This window comes from Mesoplodon mirus, assembly GCF_964341445.2.
Source record: "Mesoplodon mirus genome assembly, chromosome: 5".
Lineage (NCBI taxonomy): Eukaryota > Metazoa > Chordata > Mammalia > Artiodactyla > Ziphiidae > Mesoplodon > Mesoplodon mirus.
Genome location: NC_138980.1, coordinates 57990531 through 58010343, shown reverse-complemented (window position 1 = coordinate 58010343; position 19813 = coordinate 57990531). Strand labels below are relative to the sequence as shown.

Here is a 19813-nt window from a genome sequence, read left to right as displayed (position 1 = left end):
CACATACAGCCAACACTTTAGAGTTTTCCTACTTCCCATCCCAAATGCCTTATTGGACAAGACTGGGACAGTTCCACAGCTACCCTAGGGTCGTGTGCCCCATTGTAGAGATGTGGAAACTGAGGCCCCAGGGAGAAGGGGTGTAGGACAGGATCTGATCTCATTTCAGTCACCTGAGCATACAGTAACTCTTTCACCCTCATTCCACCCAGGTGGGGATTAGGGTGAGGCAAAGGAGACATTTGGTTCAGACACAAAATTTAAGGAGATGCCAAAAAGCTCAGTCATCAAGATAAATCATATTTTACTGCAACATTTATATATGTTACAATAGTTAATATGTTAATAGTCAGTGCCAAAATATCCATTTTGAACACACCACATCTTTAAATAAAGGAGGGAAGAATGCCATGCAGAGCCAAATAGTCACCTGAAGCAAAAGGAAAAATCAGCACCACTGACCTTGTCTTTATTTAGAATTTTGATATGTTGCTCATCATGGATTTTTAGGGGGCATTAATTTTGATTGTTTTCACAATATTGCATTAAATATGATCTGTCTTGATTGCTGAATGTTTTGGTGCCCAAGGCTGGTACCCTCACCTCAGCCTAATCCTAGCCCTGCTTCTAGCTTCCAATGTCTGTGCACTCCTGTGACAGAGGACCCCCTCCCCAGGTCTCCAGGCCTCAAATCATCATATGCCAGGGCCTTTCAACCACTGTAGAGGGCGGCATTTGATCCCTGCAGTCTATTTTTGTGCCTGCCCTTCAGCGACTAATAAAATGTTGCTCTGGGTAGAGCTGATGTGTTGAAATGGTGAGTGTCAATGTCAGGTGGTTTGTGTGATCATATATCTTCATTCTTGACCTCTCAGAGGGGCCCGGAACCAGGAAAGAAAAGGAGCTCTCAATGCCTTTGCCCCCACAGAGTTGGACAAAACTCAAAATCGTTGTCGAATAACTGAGGCTGCCAGGCAATTTGGCCTTGTCTTGGGACTGTACAGAAAAAATGTCCATGTTGCAGTCTCTTGCTCTTGTGTACCACCCTTTCCAGTTTACAGGGCACTTCCACATGGATCTCATTTTGTTTATTGAGCAGCTACTATATGCTGGGCATTGTGCTAGGCGCTGGGAAACAGCGGGGGGGAACAAGACAGACACCGCGCCTCTGGGGAACAAGACAGTCACTGCCTCTGCCCGCATGGAACTCATAGCCGAGGGGGTGGTGACAATACACAAGTAGATAAATAAAAAGGGACAAGAGTTCTGAAGAGGGAGGGATGCCGGTGATGGTTGCACAGCAATGTGAATATACTTAGTGCCACTGAATTGCCTAGTTAAAAATGGTTAAAATGGAAAATTTTATATTATGTGTATTTCACCACAATTAAGAAAAATACTGGCAAAGGGGGGAGGGGATATCAGAGAGTGAAACGTGCTAATTGAGGGACTTAGAGCAGGTGATGGGAGCGAGATGGGCAGCCGCTTTAGGATACAGTGGTCAGCAAGGCTCATCTCAGAGGGACATTTAATCTGGGATGGGGCTGATAAGAAAGGACCAGCCATGCGCAGAAGAAAGATAGAGGAGGCATCCCAGGCCGAGGGGGCTGCCAGCACAGAGGCCCCCGGGTGGAAACTCAAGCCACACAGCGGTTCCATGAGGGAGGCTGGTCCCTGGAGTTGGAAAGGGACTGTTAACCAGTCTTAACAGCAGGTGGATACCTGCACACGCTTCGCAGTTCACAAAGCGCTTTTCCTGCCGCTCCCCTGTGAATTGAAGAGGCCCTTGAATTCAAGTGCTTAAAATTGATGGCAAGTGTAGGCGAACACAGTATGCGGACGACACTGCCCCTGAAACACCTTCACTCACTCTCGCTCATTCGTGTCACAGAATATACTTCACCCTTTTACTGTTTTAAAATAAATGAAAGCACTACCTTCCTGGGCCAGGGGCAGCCTGTGTTGGCTGACAGGTGCCAGGATCTGTGCAGCCACAGTGGGGTGCAGGGGTGTGGGGCGCCAGTGGCGCCCTCTGAGACCTCAGTGCCCACCACCTGCCAAGACAGCCAGGAGCTGCTCCACCTCAGGTAACCTGGCCCAGGCACAGCTCTGAGAGACCTTAGGGATCTCTGTTGGATAAGGGGCTGCTTGCAGACAACAGGGAGGAGAAAAGGAGATGCCCAAGATAACACCTGTCCCAGGAGACTGTCTGCCTCAGTGTCCTTATCTGCAAAATAAGAGAGTCATCTCTAGAAGTATTTCCACAGGCTCTTCCAGTGCCAAAAGCCCCAGTTCTGTGTTCTGGGAGTCCGTTGTAAGGATTTATTTCCTATACAATGCAAGCTGCAATCCATGTCCAATAGCCACCTTATTCGATGAAGAGCAGGAACTACAGCTGGGGGTTGGTGGGGTGGGTGGAGGGCTGGAGAGGGGAATTCCTCGGAAGAAGTCAGCGAGAGTACGAAGTCATAAAACATAATACCTAACGTTGTTGTTTAATGAAGCCATATGGCTTGCACATTCACTATTGCCAGTCTTTTGCTCTAGGACTGCCTGTGCTGCCGACACTGAAATCCCAAGCTCTCTCTCCTGCCTGGTCCACACCCACGCTGCCAGGGCTCCTATTTCCAGATTGGGGGTTCACTCAATTGGATTAAGAATTTAGACTCAAGCAATCTAAGTGCAGAATCCTTCAGATTCTTGCCAGGGCCTCCCTAATCTTTCACTGTTAGCTCACCCACACATAATTTGACAGCAGGGTTTTTGTATGGTTTTTTTTTTTTTAAAACAGCTCAACTTTATTGAGTCCTTCCACAGCCTTCAACTTAGTTTCCATCACATTCTCTTCTTTTATACTCATATTTTCTGTTGATGAACCATTTCATTAAAGTTTGTAATTATTGGAATTCCCTGGTGGTCCAGTGGTTAGGACTCCGCGCTTCCACTGCAGGGGGCACAGGTTCGATCTCTGGTTGGAGAACTAGGATGCTGCAGGTGGCATGAGCGCGCCCCCCCCCAAAAAAAAAAAACAAAAAACAAGACTTTGTAATTATAGTAACAAATGGGTTTGGGAAGAAACACAAATGACATTGAACAAACAACCCAGCTGCTGGAGACAGATGTGTGCATGATCTGGAGGGTTGTCTCTGACTCTGGGGCGCCTTGGGCCTTAGTAATGTGTGTTGTTACAGGAGGGGATGAAGAGTGTTGGTTAACCCAGGCGGTTGCTTAGGGGAGTGTCTATTGTACCAAAGGCCTGAGAGGGCCTGGTTAGGATTAGGTTTGGTGGCAAGTAACAGAAAACTGCCCCAAATGATGAAGACTTTGACAGGCTCCACGTTGAGTCCTCCCTCATGTCCTGAGGTGGATATCCCAGGGCCGATTGGCACTTAGAAATATCAGGGACCCCACTTCCTCCATCCTATTGCCTCGCCTACCAAGCAGAGCTGCCTTCCCAAGGTCACTGGTAACTGGTCGTCCTCTCGGCCTGGCCTTGTAGTCCAGTTCTGAGCACTGGACCCATTTTGCTCTCTGGGCTGGAGGACACACTCTTGCCAGGCCTGGTGACCTTCTGTCAGATCACCTTACGCTAAGCCCTGAGCGGGTAGCTGCGTAGCTGGGGCTTGGGGCCCCGCTGAAAAGCTCTGAGCATCACTGAGTTTGTGCTCGGCAGGCCTGGGGCCAGATGCTCCTGCGTGGAAAGGGCCTCCATGATGTTTTGAGACACTTAGCCTTGAGTGTTTTGGCGGGAGATCCTTTCAATGGTCTGATTTATCTTTAAGCTCAGGGTGTTTTGTTCTTTTAGGCTGAGCTCAGAGCCCCTGTGTTTTCTACTTATTCTTCCTGGAGCTTAATTTTGTGTCTGTGACTCCTGAGGCTTATGAGGATGCTGTAGTATTTCTCTGAGGTCCAAAAAGCAATTACTCTTCCTACTGTTCTCCTGGAAGCATCTTCAGGAGTTTTGTACTAATTTGGAAGACAGTGGGAAGCTTAGGTTTTGTTTTTTTGTTTTGTTTTGTTTTGTTTTGTTTTTGGATGTAAAAGAGATGAATCAGTCATAACTTTTTCATTGATAGGTGACAAACTCCAGCTGGCACATAATCTGGAAAGGGACCTTATTCACTCACATAATTGTGGAGTACAGGGAATAGACTGGCTTCAGGCACAGCTGTATCCAAGTGTTTAAATTATTTTTATCGGGAACACATCTCTCTTTGCTTCTTGACTCTGCACTCCCTGTGCTGGCTTCATTCTTGGGCAGGCTCTTCCCAGGTGGAAGCAAAGATGGCTCGCAGCGTCTCCAGAATTAAATCCAACCAGCTGAGCACCCTTGTCCACATGCTCCAGCACATTCCTGGTGTTCACTCTGACCCACCCCTGTGAACCAGTTGCTGTGGTCACTGGATGAGACCCTTTAATTGGCCAGGCTGTGATTACCTGGACCACCTGGATTCGGGGGAGGGATGACTTCCCCAAGGAGATCAGTGGGCTGCCACCATTAGGAAGGGGAATGGGTGGGAGGCCAGCCAAATAACAGACATAGGAGGAGAAAAAGGAAAACATCTGTGTAATGAAATGGCTTTGTGGGGACATCATGAATACTTACTTCACTTCCTTCCTAGAAAGCAAGGAGAGGTACAGGGTCATAGGTCTAGAGCAGGCTGGGTCTAATGAATCAGCAGTGGCAGGTAAGGCTCCGGGTTGCGAAGGCTCGGGGCTCAGTGGCAGGTAGAGCCCTGTTTGGTTACTGGTATCCGCCAAGTTAGGGAGGCGGGAAAGGTGAGCTGAGTGCCAGGTACCTACCACCCTATCAGATCTCATGCCCAGGCCAGTCTGGGCATTCCTAACAGTAATTTAAAGGGAAAACTTGCCCCAGACCATCAAATACAACTTCTTGTCAGTGAAGGACGCTTTGTAGGGCAGTATTTAGGGCATCCAAGATGGCAGTAAAGAAGTGTGTGAGGGGCTTCCCTGGTGGCGCAGTGGTTGAGAGTCCACCTGCCGATGCAGGGGACACGGGTTCGTGCCCCGGTCCGGGAGGATCCCACATGCCGCGGAGCGGCTGGGCCCGTGAGCCATGGCCGCTGAGCCTGCGCGTCCGGAGCCTGTGCTCCGCAACGGGAGAGGCCACAACAGTGAGAGGCCCGTGTACCGCAGGAAAAAAAAAAAAAAAAAGAAGTGTGTGAGGCCTGGGTGGGAGCCCTGCTCCCACCCTCCAGGGCAGGCCCAGAGAGAGCCAGCGTGGTCTGGCTGTTAGGGCAAGATCATCCGCCAAGAGAAACCATGAGCGATGGTAACGCTGGAATGGGGGCTGGTGGAGGTTGAAGGAACGTAGGATTGAGGGCATCAGCGGGTTTAGGACTGAGCATATGGGTCGTGAAGCACTGACCCTCTGAGATGTCCTGCTTTCCCATCAGTCAAGTGGGGACGTTGACCACTGCCTACTTCCTGCATCTTGGGAAGGTACCAATGAGACCATAGCTGTGAACATCACTTGAATGTCAACTATAAATGCTGTATCTGTGACCACCATTCACGGGGTGTCTGACACGTGCCAGGCTCCTGACCTGTGATGTTTTATCTTTCTAAGAACACCGTGAGATAGGATGCTTTTTTATTATCCCCATTTTGTCAGTAGAAACTAAGCCAGCAAAAGTTAGGTTCCTGACCGCAAATGATGAGTGTTAGTAGCCAAGCCAGGCCTAGCCCTTTATCCTTCTTCTCTAGGCCTCCTTCCATTTCGATACAGACCTTCTCTCTGCGTCTTTGTCTCTCCCTCTGTAAATTCATTTATTTATTCTACCTAAATACTTACCCCAAGCCTATGTGGGTCACAGAAACTGGATAAGTGCAGTACGGAATTGTACTTGCAAATGCTTGTGCAAGAGGGGGTCCATAGGGTCTTTGTGTTTGATGGTCTGTTTTCCAGAGGGGGCAGTGAGAACCCGAGAGAGGAGGTGACCCACTGAAGGATGCCTAGTGAGTGCGGACAGGCCCAGAACCCAAGTTCTGTTAGTGCAGCCACCCCTCCCCCTCTCCTGCTTCCTTCCACTCACAACTCTGAGAATGTGCTCTGGGCCAGGCGCTAAGCTAGGTGATTTGCTGACTGTAAGTAAAGCGGAGCCACCAATTTTTCCTGAAGATGCATTCTTTCTTAAACAGGGAATCGATTTGCGACTAGATACCCAGGCTTCCAGTGAAGCAACTTAGAATCTGGATGATGCACCATTAATCCACTGCCGGGGCGTTTATCTCCCTGGCTTGGGGCAGCTACAGCCCGTTCAGATCAGCAGTGTGGTGTCCCTGGAGGAATGGATACAGAAGGTTCTGCAACCAGAGGGGGGTGTCCCGAGTGTGTCAGAGGTGTGAGCAGACTGGTGGTGGGGACCACAGGGGGCTGTGCATGCGGGGCTGGTGCACAATGCAGCACATGTGGCCCCAGACCTGTCCCTGCTCAGCTACAATCTAGCCCTGTGACTTGGGTCTTTCTCAGACTTTTCCCAAAGCTCCATCTCCCCATCCATAAATGGGAATAAATGGTCTTAAACGTTCCTTCTCACGTTCAGAAGCAGGATGTCGGGCAATGGCACAGGCTTTGTTAGGGAGCCAGGGGACCTGGGGTTTGAATCTTAGCTTTACCTTTCTGGGACCCTGGGTGCTATGGGTTGAATTGTGTCCTCCATACAAAGGTATCTTGGTGTCCTAAGCCCCAGTACCTCAGAATGAGACCTTATTTGGAGATAGGGTCTTTACAGAGGCAATCAAGTTAAAATGAGGTCATTAGGGTGGGCCTAATCTAAGGGGAAATTTGGACAGACAGGCGCACGTAGAGGGAAGGCAATGGGAAGAGACACAGGGACAAGATGCCATCCACTAGCCAACCAGACAGGCCTCAGAAGGAGCCAACGCTGCCAGGATCTTGATCTCAGACTTCTAGCCTCCAGAACTGGGAAGAAAAATATTTCTGTTGTTTAAGCCACACAGTCTGTGGTGCTTTTTTACGACAGCCCTGGCAAACTAATACAAGTGACTGGATGTCTGAGTTTCCTGATTAGTAACATGGGGACAGTGACCCCTGCCCTGTAGCGTCGTTATAAGAATCTGCTGAGAGGATGTATATAAGACACTTAGTGTGGCCCTTGGCATATAGAAAGTGCTCAGTAATAGCAGTGGCTTAGCCTGTGCTGTGACCCCCCTACCTCCCATTCCGTGGGTGGGTCCTGCTGGGGCTGCCCGGTACAGAACAGGAAGGCCTCAAGTCAGACCTTTCAAAGAGAGCTGGGTCACCCGAGGCACCCCTTCAAAAGCCTCTCTAAATATGGAGAGGGCCAGAGAAATCACTATTAATGCAATCCTTAATGGTTTTTAGCTGGAGAGTGGCCTCAGCCCTAATTGACAAGGCCTTGAAGCTGTGGTTTCTTTTTTTTTTTTTTTTTTTTTTTTTGCGGTACACGGGCCTCTCACTGTTGTGGCCTCTCCCGTTGCGGAGCACAGGCTCCAGACGCGCAGGCTCAACGACCATGGCTCACCGGTCTAGCCGCTCCGCGGCATGTGGGATCTTCCCGGACCTGGGCAAGAACCCATGTCCCCTGCATCGGCAGGTGGACTCTCAACCACTGCGCCACCAGGGAAGCCTGAGGTTTCTTTATTTTTATGCCCTGGGTACACTTTGAGTATGTCAAGCTGCTCTGGGTAATCATTAAGTGCAGTAGTCATGGCCACTTGATGGGCATTTTGTAAAGGAGGTGGCATGGCTTTCATGGGAAGGACACTCATTGGATAACCCTGAGCAAATCCGTTATCCTCCTTGGGCCTCAGTTTCCATAGGTGCAAAGTGAAGGAGGTAGACCAACCAGGTCAGGAGTTCTTAGCTGTGTCTGTGAAGGGCTAGAAGTTAAGTCTAAATTCCTTGCACGCACATGCACTGTGCACACGTATCCATAACTAGTTCTTGAAGGCGCATCGGTCTCCCGAATTGTCCACAAAGACTTGCATGGACAACCTCTCAGGGCTGCTGGTTCCTGGCTGGTCTGGGATTCTGGAACTCTGATTTAAAAGCTGTTTCTAAGACTCAAAAAGCAAGTCCTGTAGAGGTGGCTGCTCTGAGTTTCTAGCACGGGCTGGTTCTAGAACATATAGAAAGAGCTCCCCAGAGAGCTTATAGCTGGGGCTTTGCTGGCCAGGGAGGCTCTGGCTGCCTAGCATCCTTGTCTGTCTACTTTTGGCCTTCCCTCCTGCTCCACAGGCCCTCGGTGCTGTCCTCCCAGCCCCGCCACCTGCTCCTCTCCTGGATGCTACACCGGCCTAACCCATCTGCCTGCTTCCCACCCCCATCACACTTGGCGCAAAACCCAAATCCCTTCAATCCCTACCTGATCCGGCCTCCACCTGCCTCTCTGAAGGCATCCTCTCCCTCCCCCTACTCTAGGGCTGAGCTGTAGCCTCACTGGCCTTTGGTCAGTACCCCATTCTCTAGGCTTGGTCCCCACCTGGATCTTTGACTTTGCTGGAAGCTCTCTGCCTGGAAGCTTCTTCTCCACATTTTCCACTGCCTGGCTCCTCCTTCAGGTCTCAAACCAGACGTCAGCTCCTCCAGGAAGCCTTCTGTCACCCCATCTAAGTAGATTCCCCTCCTCTTGTCCTCCATCAGTGCACCTGGTTTGTTTCTTTTGTGTCACTAGCACAATCTGTAATGAAATATTTATGTGTTTTCTCCCCCCACTGAGATGTCAACAAATGAAGGAAAGACCTGAGTCTTATACATCACAGCGCCTGGCTCACAGTAGCATTTAATAAATGCTTGTAGGCCCCCGCTATCATGCACGCCTCAAATTTAAATACTAACAACACCAAGTACTGTTGAGGGCGTGGAACAATAGAAACTCATACGGCTGGTGGGAGTGTGCAATGGCACCACCACGTTGGAGAGCAATTTTGTAGTGTTTTTGTTTGTTTGTTTGTTTTTGCGGTACGCGGGCCTCTCACTGTTGTGGCCTCTCCCGTTGCGGAGCACAGGCTCTGGACGCGCAGGCTCAGCAGCCATGGCTCACGGGCCCAGCCGCTCCGTGGTATGTGGGATCTTCCCGGACTGGGGCACGAACCCGTGTCCCCTGCATTGGCAGGCGGACTCTCAACCATTGCGCCACCAGGGAAGCCCCAATTTTGTAGTTTTTAATCAAGTCACACATACGCTTACCATGGGACCCAGCAATTCCACTCCTAGAGATTCACCCAAGAGAAATAAAAACATAGGTCCACACAAAGACTTGTACACACGTATTGTAGGCTTGTTCATCACAGGCAAAAACTAGAAACAAACCAATCATCTGTCTAGAACAGGCAAGACCACTGTACCGCCATAGTCCAACTGGGCAGGGGAAGATCCGCAGCCCCAGGAGGGAGCTGCGAATCCTCACAGGAGCGACGCAGGACTTAATATTCATGGATGTTGAACACAAGTGGATTGGAGAAAGACCGGGCAGATGGAGGGCAGGCGTGGTCAGGGATGTCCCTGGAGACATACTCTCTGGGCACCGTGCTGCCTGGCCTGAGAGCAGGGACTGACCGCTTGGGAGAACCCAGCCCCGGTGCTGCCCGTGTGTGCAGGATTCTTGCAAAATGCCAATTAAGACATTTGACCCAAATTCGGATAAAAGCCTTTTTCCTGTGTCAAGTTGAGCTAATAATATACATTTATTCATAATTTATGAGGCCTAGTAAGTGGGAACAATTAAGGAAAAGGTCTGGATAAAACCTATTTCTCTTAAGTGTCACACAAGCCTGTCTCTGTTCTCTAAAGAGGTTCCACCTTCCTCTGCCTGCCATGAAACTCTGTTGTTATTATTTTTAAAAATTTGTTGTCATTACTGCTTGCTACCATTTATTGAGCAACTTACCAAGCCAGGCTACGGCATTGCCTCCTTTAATATTAACTGTAGGAGACAGTTGTTGTTCCATTTTACACATGAGTCAGTTGAGCTTCAGAGAGGTGAAGGGATTTGCCTAAGGCATCACAGCTGGTGAATGGGGATTATGATTCAGGTCTGCCAGACCCCAGCGCCTGTAGTGTCCTGTTTCTGTGTTAGCCTCCCTACTCAGGCTGTTTCTGAATCTGCAAGGCAGCCCTTCTGTTGGTAACTGTTAAACTTGGGAGACCGGGGTGCGAAGGTGACTACCTTCTGAGTCCACAGGTCTGGGGTTAGGCCTGAGAATCTGCATTATTTCTTATAGGTTCCCAGGTGGTTCTGCCCCTGCCGGTCCTGGGACCACCCTCTGAGAAGCACCAGTTTCGGTCGGTACTGTTACCAGGTCCTCCATTCTACCCCACCCACCACTGGCAGGTGGGTTTATGGCCTTCTAGACCTTTTCCTGTGTACTGGCGCAGTATTCTCATACGTATTATCATGAGAAATGTGTAGCTTGAGTCTGTCCCATTCTTTTTACACATGTGGGGTAATATTTTACTTGCTGATATTCTGCAGTTTAGTATTTTATTTAACATGCCATGGAGGACATACATAACGGCCTCATTCTTTTCAACAGCACTGTTCTATGATATAGGTGATTATAGCTTTACTTACCTATTGTCTACTGATGGGTGGTCTTCCACACTTTAGACATTACAAATATTCCTGGGAACATGGGTGAGCATTCTTCCAAAACACAGCAATCATTCAATGATGTCATCTCTTGTTGTTATTGCTTTTTGTTGTTTCATTATTCCTATAGAGGGGTTGTTGCCTTCCGGAAATCCCCTTTCAGGTGGAAGCAGTTGTATAAAGGAATAGATCTCTATTTATAGGTTGTAATAAAGTTTTCAACAAAATATTTCTGGTAAGAGAATAGAGGTGCTATGCGGGCAGGGCTTTGAGGGGTGTATAGGAGTGCAGAGGAGGCGGGGACGAAGCAGCAGGAAGGGGGATTTGTACTGCCAGGGCCTGACTTAGCTCATGGTAGATTCAACAGTTGCAAGAGGATGCGGCTTTACATTTCTTGGTTGCTTGGCAAAATCGGGCCTCGGACAAAGGCAGCCACAGGTTCAGACTGGCAGCATCCTGAGTAAGAGGGTCCCTGCTGGGGTCTAACCAAGCTCAGCTCTGACCCGCCTCCTTCCTTCCTGTCTCCTCAGGGCGGAGGATCTGGGGAGGAGCAACTCTGCGCTGACTTTCCAGAGCTAGACCTCTCCCAGCTGGACGCCAGCGACTTCGACTCGGCCACCTGCTTTGAGGAGCTGCAGTGGCGCCCGGAGAACTCCGAGACCGAATCCAGCCAGTACAGCCCCGACGATCCGGAGCTCTTCCAGGTATGCCCTCTGGAACCTCGCTGCCTCTCTCTCCCCCTAAAAGCCCGGCTCTGCCCTGAGCCATCTTCTTTTACACTTGCTCATGCAAAGAAGTCTCCTCATCCACCAAAGCTCTTGGGACCCTGTCTCTTGTCCCGGGTCTGCACTTGATCTTGGGCAGCTCTTGCCCCCTTGCCAGGCTGTGTTATCGCCCCTGGGAAGTGAGGGCTCGGAAGAGCTGCTCTCTCTATGCCCCCAGTCAGAACCGAGTCCCTCTGTGAGCCAGAGCGGGTTCCAAGTCCTCCCTTCCCTGTATGGTCACAGTGAACTCTCATTCCCACCCTGTGAAGCAGGTGAGATTATTCCCCCATTTTACAGATGAGGAAACTGAGGCTTGAAGAAGTTTAGTCATGGGCCTAGGGTGATTTACCTTGTCGGTAGCTGAACTAGATTTAAACCCAGTTTGCGTGCCTCCTGAGCCAGAGCTTTATAACCATGCTGAAGCCATAATGGGAATGACTCACATTCTCTGTGGCAGGACTGTCCCTGTTTGTGTATATTAACTCGCTTAATTTTCTTAACAACTCACACACAGGAGTATAGTTATCTCCATTTTTCAATTGGAGCCTAGCGATTCTTTAACAAGAGGCAGTGCCAAGAACTGCAGTGCATATCTATGCATCCACCTCTGTTCTCAGCTTTGGAGGCACATTTCCTTTAAGAAGGCCTCGAACATGGGGTAATGTGATGTCTGGGATTTGCATCAGAATAAAGTAATCCCTACATGCATTTGCGTTTGTGGGTGTGGGTGCCTGGCATGGAGGGTAATAAGTGAAATATGATTGGCTACGTTGAAGCTGGGTGATGGGTACATTTGGACTCATTATTCTTTCCTTGAAATATGCTCCCCTGTAAAGATTGGAGGAAGAAGCCATAGTTCCCTGTGTCTGTCTGGCAAGATGATGATGATGATGATGATGAAGATGATGATGATGATGATGATGGTGATGCCTGGCAATATAATAATAACAATAGCAAAAACAATAATAATAACATACCATGTGCTAAGTCAGTGTGCCATGAGCACCATCTCAAATAGTACTCCTGACAGATTGTATCATTCCTTCTAGAAATGTTTACGGAACTCCCTGTATGTGTCAGACACTGTGTTCAACAGTGGACTCTATGGTCTAGAGGGAAGACTGACCCTAGATCAGGTAATACATAAACAAACAGTGGTCACTTGTGACATGGGCACAGTAAGAATAAACCTGGGATGAGAAGAGCATCTAAAGGCTGGGTGGTCAGGAAAGGCCTTTCCGAGGAGCAGATGCTTCAGCTGAAGGAGGAGGAGCCACGTGATGAATGAGGATCACAGAGCCAGGAAGCAGGAAAGCTTGCTGTGTTGGGACCCGAAGGGCTGGAGCAGTAGCTAAGGGGAAAGTGCCAGGAAATAGTTGGGGGGTGGAGGTGGGCTAGGAGGGGCCAGATCATGCAGGCTCTTCCGGGCCATGTTAAGGAGTTGGATTTTTCCCAAGATTATTCTAACCTGTCGGTAGAAAAACTATTAGTAACCCATTTTACAGGTGAGGAAAGTGATGCTCAGAGAGGTTAGGTAACTTGCCCAAGGCCATACAGTTAGGAAGGGTCAGAGTGTAGACTCTAACACAGGACCCCAAACCCCTCGCTGTTGTATAACCTCTTTGCCAACCCTATGAGGATCAGCAGGGCTGGGCTCTGATTCTGGCTCTTTTCCAGGACCTTCATTCTTTCTCACAACAATGGGGTTAGCTACGCTATGCTACCCCTCCCTCAGAGGGGGCCAACTTCCAGGAAATGCTTTCAGGTTATGGAGAGCTGATGAGTGAGAGGGGTTTAGATGCTGCGGGGAGACCATCCCCACCTAAACTGTACAGGCCTCACCTACTCAGAGACTGGCCAGACCCACTAGTAAGCTCCTGCCAAGGTCCTACTATGTGCATGAAGTGGTCTCAGACACAAGTCAGCCTTGGTATGGCCCTTGGGCTCTTAGCACAGCAAGGAAGGTAGGAGAATCTTCACAGATGGTTAGGACTGAGCTGAAACTCTGCCCACCCAGCCCCTCTCCCCTTCATGGCCCGCACTCCACCTCTGCTCCACCCATTACACACTGGTGCGCCTCTGTGCGGTGATTATGTGGTTAGTGCCTGATTCCTCCCTGCCCCCCTCCCCCATCATAAACCCCCTGAGCTTGGGGGCTGATACAGTGTTGTGCATTGTTATATCCCCAGGGCTCTGCATGGAGCCCGGCACTTTCTTGGGGCTTAAAAAATATTTGTCATATGAATAAATCCTTCCACACCCAGCTGTCATGTTAGCCCCTCCTAAGGCAGGTGGTCAGTCACTTCCTCTCTGGGCTCCCATCCTGTGTATGTGCATGCCTGTGACCTTCAGACTTCGAGCTCCTTGAGCACAAACAGAGTTTTGTTCTTCTGTGGGGCCCTTGCTCATCGAAAAGACTCAATCATATGTGTTGAATGAAGAAACTGATTGTAATAGTTTCCTTCCTGCCCAGGACCCGACACGACCCATTCCAGAGTCCTTGAGCTGGGATACAGGGGCCAGAGGTTCTAATACCCCCTCCGCCAGTAACTGGGACAGAGTCCTTATCTGACCAGTGGCCATCATAGAGCCATGCTGCCTTGTGTCAGAGCTGTGTTCTCACAAGTCAGGTGGTACCATCACTATGGAAACAGACAGAGTGGAGAACAGCTACCCTTACAAGAGTTGACAACTGCTTGGGGGCAGGGACAGTGCCTTCCGTTTCTGTGTGCCCAGAGTCCTAGGGCCAGGGTCACAATAGGCCAAACTTAGTAAGTATTTTTGGAGGAAGCAGGTGTTTGGTTCTATCACCGTGAGCCACGTGGCCTTGGGCTACTAGCTCCTCACTGTTGGGCCTCAGTTTCCCCAGGTGAGAAATGAGGAACGAGCATGGATCAGATCAGTGATTCTTTTTTTTTTTTTTTTTTTTTTTGCGGTACATGGGCCTCTCACTGCTGTGGCCTCTCCCGTTGCGGAGCACAGGCTCCGGACGCACAGGCTCAGCAGCCATGGCTCACGGGCCCAGCCGCTCCGCGGCATGTGGGATCTTCCCGGACCGGGACACGAACCTGTGTCCCCTGCATCGGCAGGCGGACTCTCAACCACTGCGCCACCAGGGAAGCCCCAGATCAGTGATTCTTAAATCTGTTGTAGGGAGAGAGTCACTGGGTCCTTTTAGACCCTGATGACATCGGTGGACCCACCCCGAGAAAAAAGGAAGGGAAACTGATTTCCTGGGTTTCCTGCACCCCAGTTAAGCCCTGAAACGGCAGACGATTTCTGAGTGTTCTTCTGGCCCTGATAGCCTAAATTCTGTCCTGTGTCATTCCTTCAAGCTCCTCTAGGCACCCAGAATGAAGCGTTCTCCCTCAGGTTTCTCGCAGGTTCCTTTTCCTTCAGCCTAAGAGAGCTCAGGAAGGTTGGGGGTGGAGCCAAGTCTATTAATATCCCTTCCTCAGCTGATTAACTCTCCATTAATTTGCACTTTGTTTCTAAGCGGAGCCGGGAGAGCTGAGCTAACGGGCCGGGAAGAGGAGAGGGGCGGCTCCCTGTGATGTATTGTCCTAGGGTGCTGATGGCACGATGCCAAGGGCACAAATGGACTTTCTTCCCAGACAGGGTCAGGACCCCCAACCCTGCCTGCTGTTCCAGGGCTGGAGCAGCCCAGGGAGGGCTGAGGAGAGCGCGGGGAGACCTTCTGTCAGTCATTTTGTTTTTACTCAACCTATTGGGGCTCCTTGGGGTCTCTGCCGTCTGGCATTCCTTTCAGCACCATGCCTGGCACCTAGTAAGTCCTTGCATCCTCCCCAGCCCCTCCTGACTTGCTGTGTGACCTTGGCAAGTCTCTTTCCTGGACCTTCATTCCCCCCACCCCGAAAAGAATGGCAGGCTTCCTCATGAGTTCCCACTGAGACGTATCTATCGGCAATGTTGCCTGGAGGGTTGTGGTCAGAAAGGTGGAAGGAACAAGAGCCGCATTGGTTAGCGACATGGCAGAGGGATGGGGACAGTAGCACACAGGCTGCATGTTTGACATCCCTGGTCACTACGTGATCCCTGAAGGCCCTTCCAGCTCTGATAGTTGTGATAATTCAGAATATCTCTGGGCCATGCTTCTCTTCCTCTGAAAGAGGGAACCCTCATTCCATCCAGTGCTGATGACATCATTTCTGAATAACTTCCCTCTAGAATCTGTTTTTTGAGGCACTAATCTCAGTCTCTCCCCAGTGGTCAGAGTTCATTGTTTGGTTCACTCATTCTTCCATTCAGCAGATCTGCCTGGAGCCTCCCATGCCCCAGGCACTGAGCTAGACCCAGGAACATTGCACAGAGCCCTTGTGTCACTGCCTCCAAACTGGCCTTCCCAGTAGCCTTTGGAGGGAAGCCAACCAGGGATCCTGTCTTCCCGTTGACCAGATATCAGCAAGGCTTAGAAGAGGGAAATGACTTGCCCAGGATCACCCTGTCAGTGGCAGAGCTGCTACCACTGTCAGCCCCAAGAGTCGTCCCTGAGCCCCAGCTCCCAAGATCTTAACTCCCCATCAGGCTGGGCAGATTGCTCTGGGAACACAGGGTTGGGATTCTGGCCTGAGGATGGGGATGAGAGGCTGCCACTTGAGCCCGATTGCGTTCCCGAGCCAGAGTTCTTGGGCCTGGATCTGCCCTTGGACTCCCATCCCCAGGGCCCAGGTCAGGCTCAACCAAAACTTTTTGACCTTTTCTTTTATTCTTAGCTCTGTTCCAAAATTACAAACACATTTTTTCTCTTCTCCCCATGTCCCCCCTTCGAATTACTCAGCTGCTGATCCGGCTGCAAGGCCTGGAACAGATTTCGTGTAGCCAAAAGGCCGTCACGACATGCGTATTTCGAATGAACTTCCTGAAGAAAGGATAAACATCCTGACGTGGGATGGGAAAGAGTGCTGGGGAAGGCATCATGTGACAGAATTGCCTCCTGCCAGAACAGGCCCAGGAGCCAGGGTTTACTGAATGAGGCGCTTGGTGCCTCACCTAATAGCAGTGTGATCTCTGTGCCCCAGGGCCGGTGGGCTGGTATCTGTCGGTGGGCTGGGAGTGTGCATGCTGACCCTTGTGTTATGTCTGAGACATCAGGGAAGGAAGCTTCTTGGTTCATGTGTGTGTGCTGTGCTCCGTGTAAGCCCTGCCTCTGCCCTGGATTTGCTGTGTGGATGAATGCAACGTACCCAGGACACATTGGTCAACCTCTATGAGCCTCAGTTTCCTCAAATGCAAAATGGTGGTGGGAGTAGTATCCTTCCCCGCAGAGGTCATTGTGGGGTTTACCTGAGGCAGTATTTACAAAGCCTCTCTATTCCTCTCGTCAGCCAAATTCTTTGTCCCTGGCCTTGGCACTAGGTTTTCTCTCTGCCTGGAATCTTCTTTCCTTAGCTCTTTGCCTGGCTGGTTCCTTCTCATCTTTCAAGCCTAAGTTTCAGTATTAGCTGCTCAGAACAGCCTTCTTTGACCACTGTAAATAGCCTATGAATCTTCATCACCTTCTTATTCTCCATCACAGCTTCCTTTTATTTTTTTCCCAGGCTTTCTCACTCTCTGAAATGATCTGATTTTGTTTCCTTGTTTAATTCTTTTCTCCCCTGGAGGGTAAACTCCATGAGGACAGGGGCTGTATCAGTCTTGGGATGCTGTGTCACCAGTGCCCAGACAACACCAGGCACAGAGTAGCCATTCCATACATATGTGCTAGGAGAAGGGAGGGATGGGGAAGAGGAGGGGAGGAGTTGACCACTGCCGCCATCATTATCATCATCACCATCATCCCCCACCACCACCACCATCATCACCACCACCATCAGCATCACCATCATCACCACCACCACCAACATCACCATCATCACCACCACCACCATCATCCCCACCACCACCACCACCACCACCACCACCATCACCATCACCATCATCATCACCACCACCAACATCACCATCATCACCACCACCACCATCAGCATCACCATCATCACCACCACCACCAACATCACCATCATCACCACCACCACCAACATCACCATCATCACCACCACCACCACCACCATCACCATCACCATCATCACCACCACCACCATCACCATCAGCATCACCACCACCACCACCACCACCATCATCATCACCATCATCACCACCATCCCCATCATCACCACCACCACCACCACCATCACCATCATCATCACCACCACCACCACCATCACCATCAGCATCACCACCACCACCACCACCATCATCATCACCATCATCACCACCATCACCATCATCACCACCATCACCATCATCACCACCACCACCACCACCACCATCACCATCACCACCACCACCATCACCATCAGCATCACCACCACCACCACCACCATCATCATCACCATCATCACCACCATCCCCATCATCATCACCACCATCACCACCATCACCATCATCATCACCACCACCACCACCACCACCACCATCATCATCACCACCACCACCACCACCACCATCATCATCACCACCACCACCACCACCACCACCACCATCATCATCACCACCATCATCACCACCACAACCACCACCACCACCACCACCATCATCACCATCATACCCCCCATCATCCCCATCATCCCCACCACCACCACCACCACCACCACCACCACCATCACCACCACCATCATCACCACCACCACCACCATCACCACCATCATCACCACCATCATCACCATCACCACCATCAACACCACCATCACCATTACCACCACCACCACCATCACCACCATCATCACCACCATCATCACCATCACCATCAACACCACCATCAACATCACCATCATCACCACCACCACCACCATCATCATCACCATCAACACCATCACCACCATCAACACCACCATCACCACCATCATCACCACCACCACCATCACTACCACCACCACCATCACCATCACCACCATCATCACCACCATCATCACCATCACCATCAACACCACCATCAACATCACCATCATCACCACCACCACCACCATCATCATCACCACCATCACCATCACCACCATCAACACCACCATCACCACCATCATCACCACCACCACCATCATCATCCCCATCTTCTTCATCATCATCATCATAGCAGGAATCGTAGTAGTAATGGTAGTAATGAGTGCTTGTTAGGTGCCAGGCACTGTTTTCTAAGCATCTTACATATGTTAACTCAGTCCTTGGCAATAACCTTATGAAGTAGGTACTGTTGTTAACAGTTGATAAATGTGAGATCTGGGATTCAGCCCCAGTTCCAGAGCCCAGGCTCCTAGCCACTGCACTAACTGCCCCTCCATGAGTGAATGAGGCAGCAAGCCCCAGGAACCCACAAGGGAATGGTAGCTGTTTTCCTCTTGCTCTGCTTTCACTGTCACGGTTGAACCTTGAAGCTTCCAGCCTTTCTACCACCTGCCTGGGCCCCAGGGTCAGAGAGACTGACCTGGGGCTACCATTGGCATAGACCAGCCTCAGGGCTCTGTCCAGGGGTTTGGATGCAGGAGGCTGTGGTGTGAAGCGGCTGTTCTTAGAGGAGGGGATGGGCGTCCCTCACGTGGACAGCCCTGGGCCTGGGGTCACATGCTGATGAGCAGCAGAGTCCAGACTGGGGCTCCTAGGCCAAGCCCCTTTCCATTTCCACCTGCTGCCTTCTCGTAAACTTCTTTGATTCTTGGAGTCCATAGCACATTTCTTGGGCATCTGCCGTCCCAGCAAACTGAGAGGATCTGAGTGGATTTGGCGGGAGCATGATGGCAGTGCAGCTGTGTGTACAGAGCAGATTTCTACACAAAGTCGCTGAGCCCAAGGCATTGACTAACCATGTCCCCTCTCTGCCTCTCTGCTCACTGCAGATAATCGACAGTGAGAATGAGGCCCTCCTGGCAGCACTCACCAAAACCCTGGATGACATCCCTGAAGATGTTGTGCATCTGGCCGCCTTCCCAGCCCTGGATGATGGAGACGCACCCTCCTGCGCTTCTGCTTCGCCTGTCCCCTCATCTGCGCCCCCCAGCCCCTCCCTGGAGAGGGCCCCAGCCTCGGCCCCTGAAGTGGATGAGCTCTCGCTGGTGAGAATCTGTTTCCAACTGAAGTGATGGTGGTGGCTTGAGATGTGGTGTCTGGTGGTAGAGGTGGTGGGTGCTGGGAAACCAGCTCCAGCCCCTGCAGGGATCTCTGTGCATCACTGGCAAGAGTTCAGGGCAGCAGCCTGGACTGGCCATGGGAGGCCTCCCTGGGCTTCGCCTGCAATGCTGTAGGCCCTTTGGGATTTCATGGATTGACCCTAAGTGTGTGTTAAACCCTTGAAATTAAATGCAAACATTTTCCTAAAGATTATGCTTACACACACAGTAAAAATTCAAGCAGGAAGTATGGATAGTTAAAAGCAAAACCTCCTTACCCATCTTATAATTGTTT

The 19813-nt window shown here is 50.6% G+C and overlaps 1 protein-coding gene across 4 annotated transcripts in view; it reads left to right on the top strand.

The window, feature by feature from the left end:
• The window catches only part of PPARGC1B (PPARG coactivator 1 beta), a 114869-nt gene that overhangs the window by 67581 nt on the left and 27475 nt on the right, over positions 1-19813 (top strand). For 3 of the 4 annotated variants that reach the window (XR_014294001.1, XM_082620582.1, XM_082620583.1), the window contains exons 2-3: positions 11129-11302; positions 19249-19464. Coding sequence is in view for 3 of the 4 variants with exons in the window: in XM_082620582.1 (XP_082476708.1) it covers positions 11129-11302; positions 19249-19464 (390 nt within the window). In the remaining variant the exon portion in view is untranslated. Of the gene's footprint in view, positions 1-11128; positions 11303-12411; positions 12499-19248; positions 19465-19813 lie in introns of all 4 variants that reach the window. The other variant, XM_082620584.1, reaches the window with a different exon arrangement.